The sequence below is a fragment of the Balaenoptera acutorostrata genome, chromosome 19 (assembly GCF_949987535.1).
Source record: "Balaenoptera acutorostrata chromosome 19, mBalAcu1.1, whole genome shotgun sequence".
NCBI lineage: Eukaryota > Metazoa > Chordata > Mammalia > Artiodactyla > Balaenopteridae > Balaenoptera > Balaenoptera acutorostrata.
This window is the reverse complement of record NC_080082.1, coordinates 50,448,740-50,471,963: the sequence shown is the minus strand read 5'-3', so window position 1 is coordinate 50,471,963 and position 23,224 is coordinate 50,448,740. Positions and strand designations below refer to the sequence as shown.

Genomic DNA, 23,224 nt, shown 5'->3' with positions numbered 1-23,224 from the left:
ATGAGCCACAATTACTGAGCCTGTGCATCTGGAGCCTGTGCTCAGCAACAAGAGAGGCCGCGATAGTGAGAGGCCCGCGCACAGCGATGAAGAGTAGCCCCCACTTGCCGCAACTAGAGAAAGCCCTCGCACAGAAACGAAGACCCAACACAGCCATAAATAAATAAACAAATAAAATTTAAAAAAAAAAAAAAACCAAGAGATCATTGCTAGCAGACCTTCCTACAAAAAACGCAAAAGAAATGCTTCAAGCTGAAATGAAAAAACACTTGACAGTAACTAAAATCCACAGGAAGAAGTAAAGAACACTGGTAAAGATAACTACAAAGATAAATATAAAATGTATTTTTTTGTTTGTAACTCCTCTTTTTTCCTACCTGATTTAAAAGATTACTGCATAGGGCTTCCCTGGTGGCACAGTGATTAAGAATCCACCCCCCAATGCAGGGTACACAGGTTCGAGCCGTGATCTGGGAAGATCCCACATGCCGTGGAGCAACTAAGCCCGTGTGCCACAACTACTGAGCCTGTGCTCTAGAGTCTGCAAGGCGCAACTACTGAGCCCATGTGCCACAAGTACTGAGCCTGCAAGCCACAACTACTGAAGCCCGTGCTCCTGGAGCCCGTGCTCCACAATGAGAAGCCCACGCACCACAACAAAGAGTAGCCCCTGCTCACCGCAACTAGAGAAAGCCCGCGCGCAGCAACGAAGACCCAATGCAGCAAAAAAAAAGAAAAAGAAAAAAAAATTTTGGTATATGGTGTGAGGGAGAGTCCAACTTAATTCTTTTGCATGTGGATATCCAGTAGTACCATTTTTTTAAATAAATTTATTTTATTTATTTATTTTTGGCTGCATTGGGTCTTCATTGCTGTGTGTGGGCTTTCTCTAGTTGCAGCGAGCAGAGGCTGCTCTTTGTTGCGATGCCCGGGCTTCTCATTGCAGTGGATTCCCTTGTTGCAGAGCACGGGCTCTAGGCTCACGGGCTTCAGTAGTTGTGGCACGTGGATTCAGCAGTTGTGGCTCGCAGGCTCCAGAGCACAGGCTAAGTAGTTGTGGCACACGGGCTTAGTTGCTCCGTGGCATGTGGGATCTTCCTGGACCAGGGCTCGAACCTGTGTCCCCTGCATTGGCAGGTGTATTCTTAACCACTGAACCACCAGGGAAGCCCACCATTTTTAAAAATACCATTCTTTCCCCCACTGGATGCTCTTGGCACTGCACTTTACTCTTATCTATCATCTTATTTTTGACCACAAGGTTCACAACTACCCCTGGGTATGAGGAGGAAGGGAAGGAGGGAATGGTGACTACTAATATGCTTTTTGGAAATTTGCAGAAAAGTTCACCCCTTTAGTCAAAGTTCTGAGGTTAATTTCATACTGGCACTTCTGCTTAGTTATGAAGTGAAATTTGAGAGAATTTTATCTGCTGCTAGCAAAACAAATGTTCCACTGAGTTTCAGTTACCAACTTTCAGTGCATTTTTTGAAAGGACATTATCAAATGAGACTTCTAAAAAATCCAACTGTACCTGTTATTTGAACTATTAACTGTCCTTAGAATGGATGGTTTTATTATTAGAAGAAAAAGAATGATGAAATGAAGAGATGTGTTCAAGTTCCACTGCTGGATCTGGAGACATAAATAATGGAAATATTGAGAAAAATGTTGATTTAGCAGACTTCTTGGAGCCACATTATAAAAGGAAATACATACAAGACTAAATAATGAAGATTACTTTTTTAATGGTTTTATCAAATGTATAAAATTCAATGAAAATGTCATGCCACAATATATTTCTCTATAATTATATTCTTGCAAACAAGATTTTATTTATTATTTATTGATTTGTTTTTGGCTATGCTGCACAGCATGCAGGATCTTAGTTCCCTGACCAGGGCTCAAACCCAGGCCCCCTGCATTGGGAGCACAGAGTCTTAACCACTGGACCACAAGGGAAGTCCCTATTGCAAAAAGAAATTAATTAAACATACATGGACATACAGCTCACCCACCTGATGATATGTCCAGAGGATGGATGCTTTGATATGCTGCCCAGATCACTGTTTCAGGACCAAGGCACTCAATTCTTCATCTGCTTAGAGCATTGGCTAGCAATGCCTTGCAGCTGAGTTCCTCCTAGTGCATGGTCTCAGCTAAAGAAAAGTTTCAATTTATAACTATGTGTAGTGTTGGAGGTTAACTAGACTTATTGTGGTGGTCATTTTGCAATATATACAAATATCAAATCATTATGTTGTACACCTAAACTAATCATTATATGTCAATTATATCTAAATTTTAAAAATTTTTTAAAGAAAAACAAAATAATAAAATAAAGGTTTCCATGTAACATCCCCTTCCCGGAGATAGCATGCATACATCAGAGATATTGTGAGCTTGGTTCCAGAGCACCATAATAAAGTAAATATAGCAATAAAGTGAGTCACACCAGTTTTTGGTTTCCCAGTGCATATGAAAGTTATGTTTAGGGACTTCCCTGGTGGAGCAGTGGTTAAGCCTCTGCACTCCCAATGCAGGGGGCCCGGGTTCGATCCCTGGTCAGGGAACTAGATCCCACATGCATGACACAACTAAGAGTTCACATGCCATAACTAAGGAGCCTGCCTGCTGCAACTAAGACTGGTGCGACCAAATAAATAAATATTAAAAAAAGAAAGTTATGTTTACACTATACTGTAATTTATTAAGTGTGCGAGAGCATTATATCCTTTTTTTAAGTACATACCTTAATTTAAAGATACTTTATTGCTAAAAAATGCTAACCTTCATCTGACAACACAGGGTTGCCACAAACCTTTACTTAGTAAAAACCACAATATCTGCAAAGCACAATAAAGTGAAACGCAATAAAACAAGGTATGCCTGTATCCAATTACTAGTTGATGCTGGGGATTCCAGCCCCATTGTCCCAATTTGGAAAACTCTCAGAGGCCATCCAAGTTCCACAGCTCCCCAAGGTCTGATATAGAGCACCCAAGGAAGAGGCCCTCCTGGGGCTAAGATCCAGACCTTGTTGGGAGAGGGCATCGCTATGGCTAACCAAAGAGAAGTGCTAGTGAATCTTGCTGGAAATTTGCCCTTTGGAACTTGCTGGAAATCCACTCTAGTGTGTTCAAGGGGAAGTGTCTCGCCCGAGGCACTCTGCTATAAAACCACCCAAGGGGGCTTCCCTGGTGGCGCAGTGGTTGAGAATCTGCCTGCTAATGCAGGGGACACGGGTTCGAGCCCTGGTCTGGGAAGATCCCACATGCCACGGAGCAGCTGGGCCCGTGAGCCACAGTTACTGAGCCTGCGCGTCTGGAGCCTGTGCCCCGCAACGGGAGGGGCCGCGATAGTGAAAGGCCCGCGCACCGCGATGAAGCGTGGCCCCCGCTTGCCGCAACTAGAGAAAGCCCTCGCACGAACCGAAGACCCAACACAGCCAAAAATAAATAAATAAATAAATAAATAAAGTAGCTATTAAAAAAAAAAAAAAAATTTAAAAAATAAAAAAAATAAAAAAAAACCACCCAAGGGAGGTGCTAAAGAAAGCTGCAGGCCACTAGGTGCTGCTTGGCTGCTATGCGCTGTAGTGCAGGCCCTGGTTCTGGAGAAGCTGAGAACGCTGTAGGAACCTGGTGCTGGAGAAACTGCCCACACTGCAGGAGCTGGGCACTGGGGAAGCCAAGCACATTGCCAGGAGCCTGGCAATCGAGCACACAAGAACCAGGATGCAGAACGCTTTTTCATTCTGCAATCTCTCTCCATCAACCTCTACTGATGAAGCTTATCATGATGCCAGCTGGCAAAGGAAAAATACTTGTTTAATGGGTCCATATTTGTTTTCACAAAGCAGACAAAAGGGCAAATTTAGGAATATTACTCCGCCATAAAAAGAAACGAAATTGAGTTATTTGTAGTGAGGTGGATAGACCTAGAGTCTGTCATACAGAGTGAAGTAAGTCAGAAAGAAAAAAACAAATACAGTATGCTAACACATATATATGGAATCTAAGGGGGAAAAAAAAGTCATGAAGAACCTAGGGGCAAGACGGGAATAAAGACACAGACCTACTAGAGAATGGACTTGAGGATATGGGGAGGGGGAAGGGTAAGATGTGACAGGGTGAGAGAGTGTCATGGACATATATACACTACCAAATGTAAAATAGATAGCTAGTGGGAAGCAGCCGTATAGCACAGGGAGATCAGCTTGGTGCTTTGTGACCACCTAGAGGGGTGGGATAGGGAGGGTGGGAGGGAGACGCAAGAGGGAGGGGATATGGGGATATATGTATATGTATAGCTGATTCACTTTGTTATAAAGCAGAAACTAACACACCATTGTAAAGCAATTATACTCCAATAAAGATGTTTAAAAAAAAGGGCAAATTTAGAGCTAAAGGGCAATAAATCAATAATCAACACAACCTACCCCTTTGACTAATTAGCATCCATATGCACCCTCTACACAGGTGTAAGCCCCTATACAACAGAAAAAACAAGAAAAACTTTATCGTTGTATCTAACAAGATACAGCTGTCCTCCTTACAGATGAAGAAATTCTCACCCTTTCCCCCAAATGAGGAGATGCACAGACCCAAGAGTCATTGTATCCATCACTGGCTATATTACTACTCAAATTCAGTCACTCTGACTAAATACTAGTTTAAGGCCAAATTGTAAATTAACTTCCAACAACTTGCATATAAAATAAACATGGATGAAGGAAAGAGAAGAAGAAAACAGTTAGCATATACAAATAAACACATAATAGGCAAACAGGAAATATGCAAAGTCACTACAATCCTCATTTTTGTAACTGGTCACCAGGTCATAATTGGTATCTTCCTTCTTCCACAACCCATTCTGCATTTCCACCACCCTCAGCCAGAACCTCAGCTAGGTTCTTTACCTGGTGGGGTAATCTGTTTTGATTGCATTGTTAAAGAAGGGTTCTTTTACCTTAGCATTATTTTTATTGTACTTACATTTGGTGTGGCATGGTATCAGTCAAAAAACTTATTCTGGGAATTCCCTGGTGGGCCAGTGCTTAGGACTCGGTGCTTTCACTGCTGAGGGCCCGGGTTCAAACACTGGTTGGGGAACAAAGATCTCACAAGCCATGTGGCAGGGCCAAAATAAAAAAAATCAGGAAAAATCTTATTTTGGGATATGGTGTGTATAATTTTTCCATAATAAATCAACTGATAAGTTAGAACTCTACCTCTCAGTAATAAGGCTATATATCTCATCAAACCTACACTGTTGTGATATACTAAGAAGCAATTTTTTTTTTTAATTTATTTTTGGCTGAGCTGGGTCTTTGTTGCTGCACATGGGCTCTCTCTAGTTGCGGCCAGCAGGGGCTACTCTTCCTTGCGGTGCGCGGACTTCTCATTGTGTTGGCTTCTCTTGTTGCAGAGCACAGGCTCTAGGCGTGCGGTCTTCAGTAGTTGAGGCTCATGGGCTCTAGAGTGCAGGCTCAGTAGTTATGGCGCACAGGCTTAGTTGCTCCGTGGCATGTGGGATCTTCCTGGACCAGGGCTCGAACCTGTGTCCCCTTCACTGGCAGGCGGATTCTTAACTGCTGCGCCACCAGGGAAGCCCAGAAGCAATTCTTTTTAGGCCATCAAATCTGGCATAGATTTGATAGTCTATTTCCTTAGAGTACTAATACTCCAAACTGCACAATACTTTTCATTTATGTGACATATCAAGATAATTTTATGAGGGAATTCCCTGGCGGTCCAGTGGTTAGGACTTTATGCTTTCACTGCTGAAGGTGCAGGTTCAATCCTTGGTCGGGGGGGAACAAGATCCTGCAAGCTGCATGGCATGGCCAAAAAAAAAAAAAAAAAAAGATAATTTTATGAAAGTTTAGTTTTATTTATTTATTTTTAAATTTGTTTATTTATTTATTTTTGGCTGCATTGGGTCTTCATTGCTGTGCGCGGGCTTTCTCTAGTTGCGTCGAGTGCGGGCTTCTCACTGTGGTGGCTTCTCTTGTTGCAGAGCACAGGCTCCAGTAGTTGTGGCACGCAGGCTCAGTAGTTGTGGCTCACGGGCTCTAGAGTGCAGGCTCAGTAGCTGTGTTGCAGGGGCTTTGTTGCTCCGTGGTATGTGGGATCTTCCCCGACCAGGGCTCGAACCTGTGTCCCCTGCACTGGCAGGCACATTCTTAACCACTGCGCTACCAGGGAAGTCCCAGTTTAGTTTTATTTAAATTTAACTTTATACTCACAGGATTGAACATACTAACAGGATTATTAAAATGCATTGTTAATCAGTACACATTAAACTGAAAAATTTGTAAAGGAAGTACAAGCAATGGAGCTACAAGTATGACCAGAAAACATAGTGGAGCTATTAAATTGTTGGAAGAATTATAGGAATAATATCTTATATAACAAAGCTTTGGCACCCAAAGAGATTCTTCTGAATCTTATTAGATGCATTTAAAAATGCAGCAAGGGGGGCTTCCCTAGTGGCGCAGTGGTTAAGAATCCGCCTGCCAATGCAGGGGACACGGGTTCGAGCCCTGGTCTGGGAAGATCCCACATGCCGCGGAGCAGCTGGGCCCGTGAGCCACAATTACTGAGCCTGCGTGTCTGGAGCCTGTGCTCCGCGACAAGAGAGGCCGCGATAGTGAGAGGCCTGCGCACTGCGATGAAGAGTGGTCCCCACTTGCCACAATTGGAGAAAGCCCTCGCACAGAAACGAAGACCCAAGACAGCCATAAATAATAAATAAATAAATAAAATTAAAAAAAAAAAAAAAAATGCAGCAAGAATTGTTAAAATGAAGCTCATCAAAGAGCTGAATTAATGAAATAATATATCTTGTTCAAACACTGGAGCTATGATACTGAAATTTGTTGATTGGCTGGCATCAAGGTGAAGTTCTACACATCGTCAGTCTTCTGGTTTCAACCGGTCTGGGGTCTAAGTGCTTGAGGTCAGCAGTTTCCATCTGGTGGGAGTCTGGTTCCTTACAGGAACAACTTAGGAATGTGTGTCAGACCTTTATGTCTTTCAGGGAACTGGGAGTTCAGTGACTCTGCTACATGGTTTATAGTCTAAATTGTTACCAGTTTCCCAGCCCAACAGCTATTTCTTATTTCTACATCTTCATATTTCCTAATCATTTTTAACCCTTGAGTCAGCCTTTTGGGACTTTAGGAGGACTGGGAGACTAAAGCAAAAGCCTTTTACTTAAAAAATCAGGGACACAGGGGCTTGTTGCTGATTTCAGGAACAAATTATCCTTTTATGACTGGGGGAGGCTGAGTATATTTTTGTGGTTTTGTTGTTGTATTTAGAGGGTTTATTTATTTATTTATTTTATATGCATAAAATTTCCCTGTAAGGATACACAAGAAACAACACAGAATGGTTCCCCTGGAGAGGAACGCAGAGAGTCCTCAGAGGGAAGAAGACTTTTCTTCCTATTCACACTTATGAATTTTAAACCATCTTGAACTCATGATCTATTCAGCAACTGGGTGGATAAAAGTAAAAAGTTTTTAAAAAGCAAGTCCTAAAACATCATCAAAAGGGATTGGAGTGTGGGAAGGTAGTGGTGGGAGGAGCGTTTTTCCAGACCTGCCACAAGATGGCAGCAGAGAGATACCAAAGCTTGGTTCTGGACTCTGGAAAGCTGCTTGGCTGGAATCAGTCTCTCTCTCCACTCATGACAGGTAAATGCTGGTGGGTTCCTGCCCACCTCTATCCTGAGCTGTGAGACTGTAGCTGAGCTAAAACACCCTCAGATTCCTGACTAACAGAAACTGTGAAATAATGTTTATTGTTGTTTTAAGCTGCTACATTTGTCACTTGGCATTTATATACTAGAACTCATACCATTCCACCAAAAAATATTTGAGTATGTATTTCTAAAATGTAGAGACTCATTTTTAAAAAACACAACCACAACAGCTATAAAATTTTAAATTATTTACCATAATAAAATATCCAAGCAGTCTAGTTAATGACACATGCCAAAGTATTTGAAGTAAGAGTATTGATATCTGCAATCTACTTTGACATGGATCAAAAAATGATATGGGGGACTTCCCTGGCAGTCCAGTGTTTAAGACTCTGTGCTTCCACTGCAGGGGGCGTGGGTTGCATCCCTGGTCGGGGAACTAAGATCCTACGTGCCGGGCAGCACAACCAAAAAAAAAAAAAAAAAAAAGATGTGGCTTGATGGATTGATAGAGGCATAGATGGCTAGTTATGTGATAAAGCAAATGTAGCAAAATATTTATTATAGAATCTAGGTGGTGGCGATATGAATGTTTACTAGAAGATTCCTTCACCCTTTCTGTATCTTTGAAATTTTTCATAAAATGTTGAGGGAAAAGTCAATCATTGTCCAAATTTCCAATTGTCTCAAAAATGGTTTTTTGGTTTTTTTACTGTTTTTTCATATCAAGATCCAAATAAAGTCCACATGTTGAGACTGGTTGGTATATAAGTTGTGTGTTCTTTAAACCACAGAATTTTGGTGCCTTTTTGTTATAGCAATAAGTGTTCATGCTAACACAGGGCAGCAGAGCTTACATCCCCCAGCTGGTTCTTTATCCTGAAATTGAGCCCTTTTGTCCTGCAAGTTGATGAACCCATTCCTAAAGGAGACCTGAGTGATGGCAGCAGCAGCTTCTTGCCTAGGGCTTCCTGACCAAGGTCAGTGCTACAGGGTGTGTTCTGGACTCTATCCCTGCAGGGGCAGCATCAGAGAACAGCTTTCCTAGGTCAGTTTTCCTAGGTCCTGAGACTCATTCCTACAGGACTAGCCTAAAAGCAAGGCATATGTCCAGTGCAGTTGCACAGAGCCCCACACTCATAAGTGTGGTAGGTTTTTGTTCGTTTGTTTTTTGGCCGAGAGGCTTGCAGTATCTTACTTCCCCAACCAGAAGTCAAACCCGAGTCCTCAGCAGGGAAAGCGCAGAGTCCTAACCACTGGACCTCCAGGGAATTCCCCTCAGAAGCGTGGGGTTTAATGCTCTGTGGCTGCCGTCTTGTAATTCTTCACGTTATCTTTGAATTTGTGTTTTATAAGTGAAGTCTGCTGGGACGATGGAGCAGGCGCCAGGGGCTTGGGGCCTGACCCGTATGCATCCTCTCCTCCCACCACTCTCCACCTCCCTGAGACAGGCTCTTAGCTGCCTATTCTTCTGCCTCCTGGGGCCTGAGCGTAGGGAGGGTCCAGGTCCACCACACACATCCCATGGCCTCTGAGGGCAGGGCAGAGTGGCAGCTACCCCCTCCTCAGTTGGCACTCCATGGCACATTTAGCGGGTGACCCGGCAGGGGCAAGGGTCCTGCCCACCTTTGATCCAGGTTCCTGGCTCTTCTTGGAAGGGAAGTTGCATCACCCTGTAGGGAGCAAGCCCGTGGGAAGGAGAGATGCCTTGTTTGACTTCTCCACCTCTGGCCAGGGCATGAGTTGGTCCAGTGGCTGGTGGGGAGAGGAGGAGAACCCAGCAGCCAGCAGCCGTGTGTGTACGCACACACAAATTTGCAAGGCAGGTCCCCCAGGTGACTGTGAGAGTTTGTACTCACCCCAGGGTATCCCTTACTCTAGGGAGCATGACACTGAATAGCAAATTAAAAACACCATGACAGGTTAAGAGCAATCATGGAAGAAAGAAAAAAAGCTTTATATTTTAGTTTTTTTTTTAATTTTATATTCTTTTTTTTTAATTTTTATTTATTTATTTATGGCTGTGTTGGGTCTTCGTTTCTGTGCAAGGGTTTTCTCTAGTTGCGGCAAGCGGGGGCCACTCTTCATCGCAGTGTGCGGGCCTCTCACTATCGCGGCCTCTCTTGTTGCGGAGCACAGGCTCCAGACGTGCAGGCTCAGTAATTGTGGCTCACGGGCCCAGTTGCTCCGTGGCATGTGGGATCTTCCCAGACCAGGGCTTGAACCCATGTGCCCTGCATTGGCAGGCAGATTCTCAACCGCTGCGCCACCAGGGAAGCCCTATTTTAGTTTTTTTTTTTTTTTTTTTTTTTAAAGCCATGTTCAGCTGAGGAGTCATGGTTTGCCATTAACTCTAATTATCCTGTTAGTTTCTGCCGTAGCTTTTTTTTTTTTTTTTAAAGGTCTTTTTATAGCTACTTTATTTATTTCTTTCTTTATTTTTGGCTGTGTTGGGTCTTCAGTTCGTGCGAGGGCTTTCTCTAGTTACGGCAAGTGGGGGCCACTCTTCATCGCGGTGCAGGGACCGCTCTTCATCGCGGTGCGCGGGCCTCTCACTATCGCGGCCCCTCCCGTTGCGGGGCCCAGGCTCCAGACGCGCAGGCTCAGTAGTTGTGGCTCACGGGCCCAGCTGCTCCGTGGCATGTGGGATCTTCCCAGACCAGGGCTCGAACCCGTGTCCCCTGCATTAGCAGGCAGATTCTCAACCACTGCGCCACCAGGGAAGCCCTATTTTAGTATTTTTAACAGCAATTTTTTTTCCCTGCTGTTTGAACGAGAGATCCCACGTTTTCATTTTGCACAAGGCCCCATAAATTAGGTAGCAGCCCTGCTTAGAAGGCACTCCTTCAGCCTTTCCAAACTTTCTGGTATCCAATTCTCAGAGCAGTTTCTGTCTTCTTCCCTGAATACTGATCCTACATGACTGCAGCTAACAGGGGACAGCTGAGTGAGTGAGCACATGTGCGGCCACTTCCTGGGGATGCCCAGAAATATCTAGATGACTAGAATCTAGGAGAAGCACTGAGGTCCTTCTTTGTTAAGTGGGTGGGAACGACCAAGTTGGAGAACATTTGGGTTATACTGTATTTCCTTCAACGAATATTTATCAAATCTACCCATGCGGGACTTCCCTGGTGGCACAGTGGTTAAGAACCTGCCTGCCAACGCAGGGGACACGGGTTCGAGCCCTGGTCCGGGAAGATCCCACGTGCCGCAGAGCAACTAAGCCCGTGCACCACAACTACTGAGCCCATGTGCCTAGAGCCCGTGCTCCGCAACGAGAAGCCACCGCAATGAGAAGCCCACGCACCGCAACAAAGCGTAGCCCCCCTCTCCGCAACTAGAGAAAGCCCCCGCGCAGCAACAAAGACCCAACGCAGCCAAAAAAGAAAATCCACCCGTGCGCCAGGTGCTGGGGATGCAGTGGAGTCTAAAGTCAACAGATAGATAAATAGAGCAACTACACCGTTTTCCACGGTGAAGAACTGAGTGCGGAGGTGGGGGTAAGATATGAATGAAGAAGCAAAGATGGTGGCTATGAGGCGGAGTCATTTTGTGTGCATGTTTAACTTATGCAGAGTCAGCTACATGGATTCACAAAAAACCAAGAGAGATAATGAAAAATAACTATTTAAACAAGGAAAATTATCCTGCCTTTCATTCCACTCAGTGAGGAAGCAGCATATGCCCCCGTGAGTATGAGATACGGGCGTAATCTACTACTTCCTTGGTTCCCATCACTCACCTGGATGAGGTGTGAGTTGAGTGCATTTTCCATACTACATGGTCCCTAAACCCAAAATGAACATTGACGTTTAGCCAAAGCCACAGCAATCTGTTTCAACACGGGAGGGAAAAGGACTGCACTTGACATAATGAAAGATGGTATCTTACCTTCCTTTACTCGTTCTCCAACGTCTGTCGGATAGGGAGAGATCCGAGGGACCCGACGGAGGACTTGCACTTGCCCCAGGCCGATAGCTCCGCAGAAACAACCCAAAAATGAATTCTCTGGAACCGCTTTCCTCTCCACGCGGACCAACAGAATTCCGAGTTGAGTAACAGATGGGTGCTCCAACCATTTGGCGCTGGGATGCGGGGATGGGGTTGCAGCGTCTTCTCCGCCCACCTATTGGACGAATCGGAAAGCGGCCGCCGGGGCCTCGCTGTCCCGGGGCGCGCCGAGGGCGTGGCCTGGGACTCCCCCGGAGGGGAGGGCACCGTCTGTCCTTGGGCGGAGAGGGGAGGTGACTCCGGCCGAAGAGGAGGACGCAGGATGAGGGCCCTGCGGGTGAGGGCCCCCACGGGTCGGGCTGGGTCCCCCAACCCGGAAGCCCTCGCCCCTATACGAGACTCCCCAAACATGCCGGGATCTGGGGACTTGGAACGTGAGCCCCCTTCAGGACTCGGGACTCCCTCCTAATAAGCCTGGGGCCCCCTCCCCCCAGCTCCCAGTCCAAGAGCTTCTGAGACAGCCGGGGACCCGTTAACATGGCCCAAAGCCCCGAGTTTGAACTTCCTTTCATCCAGGGCTCCCGTTATACCTCGGGACTTAGGCACCGGGAACGTAACACCCCTTCCCCGCCCCCGAAGCTCTCGGGCAGCCGGGAAATCCCCCAGGCACTGCAGATCCAGTCCTGACGTTCCCGGCACCTGAGCTCCTCCCATTAATCCAGGAAACTGCAAAAAACCTCTCCGGGACTTGGACCCGCAGAACATGAGTCTCCCTTCTGGGTCCAATCCTCTTCCAATAGTACCCTCTAGACAGCCTGATAGCCTCCAAGCCAGACCCTCTAGGCACGAGTCCCCTTCTTCTGGGCCTTTCTTGACAGGACACCCTCCCCCACTCTTGCTGCCAGTTCGGATCTTGCCTTTGAGACGCTCCCAAGGGACAGGACCGTCCCCGAGTCAGAGCCTCGGAAAGTCCGACACCCTCTCCCCAGCGGGACCTCCTCCGGGACACCCCTCCAGGCGCCTCCAATACCCAGCCATCCCCTCTCCACAGGTCTCCCAGGCACTGGTACGCTCCTTTAGCTCAACCGCCCGGAACCGCTTCGAGAACCGAGTGGCTGAGAAACAAAAACTCTTCCAGGTAGGCGGGGCGGGGGGAGGACCCGGGGCCGCCTGCTTGGTCCTGAAGAGGAGTTGGGCAGGCAGGAGCTTAAGGTCTACCGAGTAGGCAGCGCCTTTCCAATCGTTTACCCCCAACATCCAGGCGGACAATGACCTCCCGGTGCACTTGAAGGGCGGCCTAACCGACAACATCCTGTATCGAGTGACTATGGCTCTGTGTCTGGGAGGTGAGTGCAGGGCCCGACTGGGCCTGAACTTCGGGAGGAGGCGGGACTCGAGACGGAGTGGGGAAGGGGCTGGTTCCAGCGCTGGGGTTTTGGGAGGGGATTGGGTTCTGAGCTGGTGTGGGACGGTATGGGGCTCTGGGCTGGCAAATAGGGAGGAAGCACCCTAGGGCTTGGGCTTCTGTCCCAGGAGGGCGGCTGGGCTAGTGATGGGTCTGGGGAGAAAGCCCAAAGCCTGGTCTGGATCAAGGTCCAGCATTTCCCCAGTTGAAGTGCAGTTTGGGAAGGAAGCTGGAGCCTGAAGTAGGGCTGAGATCCAGGATGGTGACTGGGGAATCTGCAGGGGGCTCAGGGAGGGAATTAGGGTCTCATTCTGTATCCCCCCACACTCCCTCCCTAGGCACTGTCTACAGCCTGTACTTCCTTGGCTGGGCCTCCTTCCCTCACAAGAAGTGAAACCAAGAAGTCTGCAGGACCTGAACAAGCATCAATAAATGTGCTGGCTTCCTGGGGAAGCCAGCCCGGCTCTGTCCTCCGTGTGTGTACCTCCCAGCCTTCCACCAGCAAGTGATCTCTGCCCTGTGGACAGACCATTGCCCCAGCCCTGAGTCTCCGACGCTAGACCAGGGCTGTCCCTGGGATATCGCTGCCTCTCACCCCTCCCAGAAGGGCTGGGAGCCCCACACAGCACCCCTGGGCTGCCCCTCAGGGCCTGGGGACCTGGAATGGGACAGGGGCTTTGTATCCTGGGATGGCAGCCCCTCTCCCTGCAGAGGCCGGAGGGTGGGAAGGAAGATGCTGAGCATAATGTATGACACACAGAGGCAGAGGCAAGTGAGGACAGACTCACTCAAGCACAGAAGCTGAGAGGGGCAAACATGGCCTTGGGGGACAGAGCCAGGGGTAGCACTGAGACTTCCCACCAGCGTGGCTCTTGGAGCAGAAGCAGAGATGGTCCAGGCTTCTAGTCTTGGCCTCCGCAGGCTCTGTGAGAGATCTCAGCAAGAATGAGGCTACAGGGAATTCCCTGGCGGTCCAGTGGTTAAGACTCCGCACTTCCAATGCAGGGGGCGCAGGTTCAATCCTGGGTCAGGGAACTAAGATCCCACATGCAGCGGGGCCAAAAAAAGACCCCAAAAGAATGAGGCTACAGCTCAACTGGGATCGAGAATTTGAAAAAAGACCAGGACTAGAAGACAGGCGGAGGCAGACTCCCTCTGCCCCAAATAGAGCCAGAGCCACCCCTCAACTCTCAGAACAGGAGGCAGATCTCAGAGAGAGCAACTAGGGTGCATTTATTTCCTCCTGGGCCTGGCAGGCTGGGAGCAGAATACAGACAAAGGCACTGGGGCATGTGGCCTATTATAGCCTGGAGTTCAGCTGCCTGGGTGGTAACTGAATGGGTGTGCCAGAGTGTGTAGGGACTGGAGTCATCCTCCCAGAACTGAGAAGGGCCCTTGGGGTGTGCAAGCAACACAAACGTTGGGCTTGGCACAGATGCAAGAGAGGGATTATGGAGTAGATGTGAGATGGGTGTGCTGGGGCAGGGTGTGTTGAAGCATGTTGGGCCCTGGCTGTTGACTGAGAATCCAGGTGCCAAGGGCTGGGAGAACAGAAAGGCCTGTGGGTCAGCAGGAGCCATGAAGATGTGACTGCAAACAGGATCAGCCCTGGGGGAGACTGAAGAGTCCAAGGCGACTCCTACAGCGAGGTGATGAGGGGGCAGGTCTGGGACTCCCATTCAGGAATACATGGTCAGCTGTAGCCACTGGGGAGAGGAAGGCACCGAGAGTGAGGATCAGGGAACCTAAGAATACCACCAGCAGCCCTTCTCTGCCCTCACCCAGGGGTCGCTGGGAAAATAGGAGGGAGGGAGCCCCAGCCCAGAGCTGGTACATGGGACTGAGGGGAGGGGCCCCCTGCTAGGATCCCACATCCCAGGATGGGGGTTCTTACCTCCTGGATGTTCACCTGGATTTGTCCAGTGCCATCTCTGTCAAGAGATTTGAAGGCACCTGGTGAAAGGAAGGGTTGGAGGGATTGGCTTTTAGGATAAAAATATATTAATATATGGGATGATGATAATAATGGCTAGTACTCTGTGCCAAGCAATGTATAAAGTGCTTTCCATGTATGAACTCATTTAATCCGATTCTGTGAGATAAGTGTCATTTAAAAATAAGGCACAGAGGGATCTCCCTGGTGGTCCAGTGGGTAAGACTCCACGCTCTCAATGCAGGGGGCCCAGGTTCAATCCCTGGTTCGGGAGCTAGATCCCACATGCATGCCACAACTAAGAAGTCCACATGCCGCAACTAAAAAGAAAAAGATCCTGTATGCCGCAACAAAGATCCCACGTGCCACAACTAAGACCCAGCGCAGCCAAAATAAATAAATAATAAATAAATAAATAATTTTTTAAAAAATGAAAAAAAAAAATAAGGCACAGAGAAATGTGCAGGCTACCGGAAGGAGGTGCTGCACTTCCTGCTCCTACAGTCTGGTGTGGTCCCCACTCCTGCCCTGAAACTCGACTCCATGTTCCTCACTCACAGCCAAACCAGTAGGCAAACAGGCACCCATACTGTCTTCGTGGCTTCTCTTTCACTCACCACTCAGTTACCACCCTCAAGGGCCCACTCGCCTGGTACCCTGGATGTTGCAGTCACTGCTGGCCCTCTTGCTGGTAAATCCAAGGCCATTTCTTGGGCCCTCTCATACATGACTTTTGGCATCATCTGCCCTATCGTCCTCTCCCACCTTCCCTTCATGTCCCCAACATACCTGCCCCCTTTTCCTCTCCCCATGCTCTTAATGCATTGTCCTCCCTGGGCTCTTGGGAGGCCGGGAGGTCTTCCTAAAGCTAAACCTGAGACCCTGTCATTCCCCTGCCTGGACCCTGTCCACTGTCCCCAGTAGAGTCTGAGCACCCCTGAACTTGGCATTCACAGCCTGCACAGCCTGACCAGGCCCATTGCTCCTGCCTGCTTTTATGCAACTCTCTCAGACAAATCTGAGTTCAAATTCTAGCTTTGCAACTTCCTAGCTAAGTGGCTGTGAGCAAGAAATTTTGCCTCCTTGAACCCTAGGTTCCTCCTCCAGAAAATGGGGACAATAATTCCCACTTCGCAGGGCTGTCTCAAGGATTCAGTGCATTAATGTTCACAAGAGCCCTCATGATCCAGCCCCTACTGACCCCTCCCAGCCTTATGTCTCCCCACCCCACCCCCTTCCTTTTTAGCACTCTGAACCAAGTCCAACCAAAATCATCCAAAGCACCATCTACTCTCCTTTCTAGGCCTTCGCACAGGCTGTTCCCGCTGCAGCGCTCGTCCCCGCCCTCTTGCTGGGGTCACTCCTCCTCATCCTTCAGGTCTCCACTCACATGTGCCCTCCCTCCTCCAGGAAGCCCTCCTTGACCCCTTAAGCTGCATCAGGTGCCTTGTTAGGGTTGAATAGCTGTGAGAGCTCCCCCAGTCACAAATCTAAACCCCATCTGCCCTGAGCTTCCCCCTCACAGCCCTCATCGCTCTGCCTAGGCTTCCCCGATCCCACTGTCTGGTAATTTGCCTCCCCTCCTCTGGACTGTGAGTAACATGAGGGCAGAAACTAGGGCTGTTTCAGTCACTGCTGTGCCCCGAACATTGCCCACCTCAGGGTCAGGCTCAGAGGAGGCTTGGCGGATGGAAGTTGGACAAATCCCCACCCAGGAAGAGAGCTGGGGTGTCACTCACGGAACATGGCATCCAGTCTGACCAGGCAGCTGATGAAGTTGTCAAAATCCATGTTCCCTTCCTCATCTGAGTAGCGTCGGATGATCATGTTGTAGAGATGCTCATTCAGGTGGAATCCTGAGAACGACTGTCTCTCAGGTGTGGGGGCCACGGAGCCCAGCCCTCCCAGCCCCAGGATTCAGGCTCAGCCCAGCTCAGTGGGGGCTGCCTCACCAGTCCCACCCCCAGCCCCATCACGTTCCCGCCAGCCACACCTGCTGCCTCAAAGGCCCCCGGGAGTTCACTGCTGCCAATGGTCCCTGAACTGTCAATGTCAAACTGTTTGTATATTGCCTGTGGGGACAAGGAGGTCAGGGTTCAACTAAGCATCATGGGGCATGGCATCTCCATGGCTTGGGGGTCTCTGTGCTAGGAGTTTCAGAGGCTGCACACACCTGCCACTTTTTGATGTTGTTCCACAAGTACTTGAATTCCTCGAAGCCCAGTTTGCCGGTCGTGTCACTCTGGTGAGAGGGTGTTAAGAATAAATGTACCCAGATGTGTGCACTGTGTACATGATGATGATAATGGCCAAGCAGGGGAACCTGGGCTAAAACCCCAGCTGCCATCCCACCCTAGTCATGTCATCTTGGGTGTGGCTTCATTGTTCATTTTGCCATACTTATTTTAGTCTATACTTCTAAATGATAAGGACTCTTTAAACATAACCACGGGGAATTCCTCATTTATAAAATTCTTCAACAGTAATTCAATGTTATAAATGTTAGGACATGTAAAAAACAAGGGTATATGGGACTTCCCTGGTGACGCAGTGGTTAAGAATCCGCCTGCCAATGCAGGGGACACGGGTTCAAGCCCTGGTCCAGGAAGATCCCACATGCCGCTGAGCAACTAAGCCTGTGCGCCACAACTAGTGAGCCTGGGCTCTAGAGCCCGCGAGCCACAACTACTGAGCCCACGTGCCACAACTACTGAAGCCCGCGCACCTAGAGCCCGTGCTCCGCAACAAGAGAAGCCACTGCAATGAGAAGCCCGTGCACCACAACGGAGAGTAGCCCCTGCTCGCCGCAACTAGAGAAAGCCCACATGCAGCAACGAAGACCCAATGCAGCCATAAGTAAATAAATAAATATATGATTTTAAAAAAGAAACAAAAAAAAAACAACAACAAAAAAAACAAGGGTATCTTAGAACTCTAAGGAAATAAGGTGATGAGAGTAAATACCTGCTGGGTTTGTGATAAAAAGTGAATGAGGGGCTTCCCTGGTGGCGCAGTTGTTAAGAATCCGCCTGACAATGCAGGGGACATGGGTTCAGGCCCTGGTCTGGGAAGATCCCACATTCCGTAGAGCAACTAAGCCCGTGCGCCACAACTACTGAGCCTGCACTCTAGAGCCCGCGAGCCACAACTACTGAGCCCGCGTGCCACAACTACTGAAGCCCGCACGCCTAGAGTCTGTGCTCTGCAACAAGAGAAGCCACCGCAGTGAGAAGCCTGCGCACCGCAACGAAGAGTAGCCCCCACTTGCAGCAACTAGAGAAAGCCCACGTGCAGCAACGAAGACCCAACGCAGCCAAAAAATAAATAAATAAATATAAATAAACAAATAAATAAAAGTGAATGAGAGGGCTGTATATTGGTGTAAAGCCCTTAGCTCAGGGGTTGGCACTTGATAAATTCTCAATAAATAGCAACAATGGCCAAGACTTATCAAATGACCAAGTACACGTCAGATAGTGCTAAGCTTCTCAGGAATGTCACTTTTGTCACTAAATCCTCAAGACACCAGTCCCACCAGTATTATACCCCAGTGACAGAGAAACAGATTCAGAGCTGAAAAATCTACCTGGGTGAGATCATGGTAACAGTTAGCATGTACACACCACTTATGTGCTATGTACTGTGCTAAACCATTTGCGTGCAACTCCAATTTGGTATCACCATTATCATTCACCCGATTTTACAGAGAGGCAAATTGAGGCACAGACAGGCTCAGTAACCTTGCTAAGGGCAGAGCTGGATTTGTTTAACCCTATGCAACATGTTATGACAGCTGATGTTATTATGTATTGCCGTATGTCCAAGGTGGGTGTGTGTTCTGATATATACATGTCTACATCTGTGGGTATGAAAGCTACACACTGACTGCCCCAATCATGCTCTCAGAAAATCCCCTCTTGGGAATTCCCTGGCAGTCCAGTGGTTAGGACTCCTCACCCTCACTGCCGAGGGCCCGGGTTCAATCCCTGGCTGGGGAACTAAGATTCCACAAGCCGTGCAGCACAACCAAAAAAAAAAAAAAGAAAGAAAAGCAAAAAAGAAAATCCCCTCTTCACCAAGGCCTCCACCAGACTGCCCTCAAGGATACATCCATAACAGCCACCATGCTGCGACATGTGTCAATGCCAAAACCATCAGTCTTCAGATCAGGATCTGTGGGATGCAGGTTGAAAGTCAGAGGCCAGAGATCACAGCTACCCCAGCCGCCATGCCTCTAAACCTGCCCTGTGTGTTGACCCCAGTCACTCACGTCGGGTCACGACTTTGTTGAGAATGTTCATGAGTTCTGTGGCACTGACCTCCATGTCCTAGGGGGAGAAGTTAGGAATGGGTCAGGGGTGACTGAAAGGGGTCTGGGCATGTCATGAAGGAGGATGGGAACTTTGGGATTGCCGTGGTCAAATGTACATGTAAAGGGCATCCAGAGGGAAGGCATGGAAAGGTTAGGACACTTCTGAGGGCCCCAGGTTACTTACCTCTCCAGCCAGCTGGGCAAAGAGCCTCCGGAACTGCCGGACCTCCTCACTCTCATTGGCCTCGATGTTGGAGTAATGGGTTCGAGGGGGCTGCAGAGGGAGGAGATCTCAGAGCAGGTAGGGGGAGGGGTGCCCTGGCCAGGACAGCCTTAGGTGGGAAAGTCAGAGTGGCCTGGGTGGCTGAGTGACCAATGAATGAGAAGTGGTCAATGAATAGGGAGTGGATATAGCAAAGTTTAAGGATGTTACAAGGGAGAGACTTAATGAGACAAATTTCATAAGGAGAGGTGTGGGGCTTCTTCAAAGGGACAAGGATGGGTCCTTGTCCCTTTGAAGAAGAGGGGTCTCCGATTATGAAGGGTGGCTTACCGGGGGCTCTGGGTTGTACTGCGCAGCCGCCTCACTGAAGGGAAACAAGGGGGAGTTAGTGCCAGGGGGCGGGGCCTCCAACGGGCAGCACCAGCCCACACACCCCAAGCCCCCAACCCCCAGCTCGCCGCCCTACCTACCTCTTCCCTCCGCCCGCCTCATCAGTCCTTGTCCTCACCTGTCCCTATCCTCGCTGCCCTGGTTGTGCCCCCACGGTAGGACACCCTCTTGCCAGGGCACACCTACGCAATGGCAGATTCCTCAAAAGACGAGAGCTCACTTCATAGAAGCTCGGCCCCAGCTTCCCGGGGCCCCACCCTCCTGGGTTCCACCTGTCTAGGAACCTGCTCCATCGCCACGGCTTCTGAACACTTGTGTCTTCCCAAGATCCCACCCCAGCTCCATTAGCTCTCACCCCTTTAAGGGATCACACTCAGTGGCCAAGACTAACGAGGCCCCTACCGACGCCCTGACCTACCTCCACCAGGACATTTTTCTATTTTAACCAGCCAGTTCCCAGCCAGGCCCTGTCCCTTCAAGGCCATATCCCCTGTCCCATTACGGTTAGACCTCTTCTGGGCACACCTCATTGACCCACCTAGGAGGGCCCCGCCGCGCCCATAAGACTAGCCTTGCCCCCATGAAGTGATACCCAGCCTCACTGGCTCCGCCCCCTTAACGTTTGTCTCCAGGTTAGCGGAAGTAGGCCACGCCAGCCCCATTAAGCCCCACCTCCCAAAGCCCCGCCGGTCCCATCCGATAGTGTCCCCACAACAGACTACCCCCATGTCAAGCCCCGCCCCCATGAACTCATTACGGTCGGCCCCCTCAAGGCCGGTCTCCTAGCCCAGGCCCGGCCCAGCCTAATTAAGGTTCCTGGTCAGTGTCCAGGTTACCCCATTCTATCCTGGCTGGACAAGCCTCTTCCTCCAGGCCCCGCCCCTCCTCAGGCCCCGCCTTACCTAATGGCGCTAATGACCCCGCCCAGGATGCGCATGGCAGTTCCGCCACCACCGCCGCCACCGCCGCCGCCGCCTCCTCCTCTGCCGCCGCCGCCTCCGGCCCCGCTGATCAGGCCTCCGAGCACATTCCCTAGGCCCCCGCCCAGGCCCCCGCCTCCCCCGCCGCCTCCTCCACCCTTCAAGAACGAGTTAACCAGGAACATGGCTGTGACTCAAGATTCCTGAGGAGGGAAAAAGGGGTCAGGTGGCTGTCTCGTCCCTGAGCCCGCCCCTTCCCCCACAGAAATACGCATTTCTGACTGCTGGACTTGGGGGAGTGATATGAAGCCTCTAGGCGGAGACCTATCCTCCGGCTGCGGCTTGAGGGTCCATTCGGGATGGGGTCTGGGCTTCTGGGGGAAGGTAGTTCTTGGCTGGGTGGCATAGGGACGCAAGATCAGGTTTGAAACCTCCTCCCGGTCCAAAGGGTCCGCGTCTGGCTTGAAGGACTCTAGGCTGAGTCTACGCATAGGCATCATTAGGCACCAGACACCGGCCAGGTCAAGTGGGGTTCTCGAGATGGGGGCCCCAAGTTGGCTCTCGAATCTGAGATCCAGAGCCCTAAGACTGATTTAGGGGTTTGGGGTGGGTCGGGAGCGTGGATCAGAAATTCTCCGCCTGGAGGCTCCTGGAGCAGAGTTAAGGAAATCCAGAATGTGGGCTTGAGGGTTTAGGTACAACCAGCAGCGGGATTACAGTCTCATCGCTGTGTCTATGGGTTCGGGTCTAAGATATTGAGTGTGAGTCCCGGGGCCCGGGATAACGGAGTCCCCGTTAGAATTGAGAGCACGGATCCAGGATCGTGGTCCTGGAGGCCACACCCAGGGCTGAATTTACGGGGTGCCTCTCAAATCCATGGGCTCCTATTTTAGATCCTGAGAGGGAGGGTGGAAAAGTCCCCGGGGCGGGATAACTAGGGCCGGACAGATCTGGGGGTTCGGATCTGAGATCGTGGGTGTGGTGGACCCCTGAGGCCAAGATTTGAGGATCTCTTCGGGTCGGGAGGCCTCCAGGGCCGGGTTTACGGAGTGCAGGGGGAGTCCGGACTGGGCGCTCACCACCTCGCTCGCTTGTCGGCCGGTCCGCTAGTCTGTGCTGCTCTGGGGCCTGCGGCTGCGTCCGGCTCCGCAGGGAGGGGCGGGTGACTCAGGCGGAAGAGGCCGGATTAGGCACTTGCTGGGCGACCCAGCGGCATCCGCACGGTCCTAGAGCCGACATTGAAACTCCGCGTGTGCCTGCCGGCACCGCCTCCTGTAATGGGGTGCGGCCGCCCGGGCTCAGTCCTGCGTTTCCGGTGCCTCGCATTCCGACACCGCCCTGACTTTAAAGAGCTGAGGTCTCTCCCTACACTTGGTTCCAGGTGCAGGCACCCGGGGACGAGAACTCCGAGGTGACTTGAGGACTCGTCGTGCCCAAGGTCACCCCCTAGTGTTGTAGTGTGAATGTTCGCCCCAAAGCCAGCCTCCACCCGCTCACAGATGTGGTTTTCGGCCTCCTCGGAAAGGAACTCTTGGGGCTCTTGGCACTTGTCCCCTATCCTAGCCTTGTCGCGACAAGCAGCATCTGGAGGCCCCGAGTTATGTTTGGCCCACAGTCCGGGGACAAGCGCCCGCATCTGTGGCGGGGATCCTGCGGCACAGCCCTGATGGCGGTCCAGTTCCGCCTACGAATTGGACTGTCTTGTGCCTTCTCCATACACACCCCTTGACCCCCTGAGTCAGGGTCACCAGGTCACCATTTTTCCTGGACGGGCCCAAAGTGTAGTCTCAGTCTTACAGTCTCTAAAGAGGGGCCCAGACACAGGAAGAGTCCCCTGGCCACAGCCTGGTTTCTGAGACTAGATGTTCCCAAGGTCGGGTGGTGGGCAGGGTGGGGAATGCAGCTGAGAGGGAAAATGGCAACAGAAGCCACCTCTGGGTATCTTTCCCTTGCTGTCTGCTTCCAACGTCCAACCTGTGAGGGCCCAGTACTTTTTCAGGACTCCTCAGAGGGAGCTAAATCTGGCTCCCCCAGGCAGTCTGTCTGTCTAGCCCTTAGCCTCTCCCTGGGAAGCTGGCTCAGCTTGAGTTTGAATCCTGACTTTGCGCTTAATAATTTGGGATCCCAAAACAGTGAGCTGAGCAACAATCTCCTAATCTGTAAAATGCGAACAAAGGTTTCCATGCCCCAACTTTCTAGGCCCCTATCAAAATTAAGCAGTAAATGCTTAGTAAATAGTAGCTATTATCCTCTGTGTCTGTTCCTTCCTCCTGGAGCCCACCTGGGTTCCTTAGGTGGTTGATTCTTGCTCCTCCTTAGGTAATACTGATAAAAAAATAACTGCCAAGCACTCTCCCAAGTACTTTACGTATAT

The 23,224-nt window shown here is 49.9% G+C and overlaps 2 protein-coding genes across 2 annotated transcripts; one reads left to right on the top strand and one right to left on the bottom strand.

The window, feature by feature from the left end:
• The first annotated feature begins 11,916 nt into the window (after positions 1–11,916).
• On the top strand, positions 11,917–13,542 carry LOC103003421 (cytochrome c oxidase subunit 7A1, mitochondrial). The gene is made up of 4 exons (XM_007165190.3): positions 11,917–12,004; positions 12,719–12,805; positions 12,929–13,013; positions 13,411–13,542. The coding sequence occupies exons 1-4, from the start codon at positions 11,990–11,992 to the stop codon at positions 13,464–13,466; spliced, it is 243 nt and encodes an 80-aa protein (XP_007165252.2). The 5' UTR covers positions 11,917–11,989; the 3' UTR covers positions 13,467–13,542.
• A 739-nt stretch (positions 13,543–14,281) lies between these two features.
• On the bottom strand, positions 14,282–22,056 carry CAPNS1 (calpain small subunit 1). Its single transcript, XM_007165235.2, has 11 exons — positions 21,930–22,056; positions 20,833–21,053; positions 19,871–19,904; positions 19,502–19,591; positions 19,276–19,333; positions 19,114–19,178; positions 17,179–17,247; positions 16,999–17,077; positions 16,745–16,861; positions 14,967–15,025; positions 14,282–14,778 (listed from the first exon to the last, which is right to left on the bottom strand). Exons 2-11 carry the CDS (start codon positions 21,033–21,035, stop codon positions 14,752–14,754), a joined length of 801 nt encoding a protein of 266 aa, XP_007165297.2. The 5' UTR covers positions 21,036–21,053; positions 21,930–22,056; the 3' UTR covers positions 14,282–14,751.
• Positions 22,057–23,224: the final 1,168 nt, after the last annotated feature.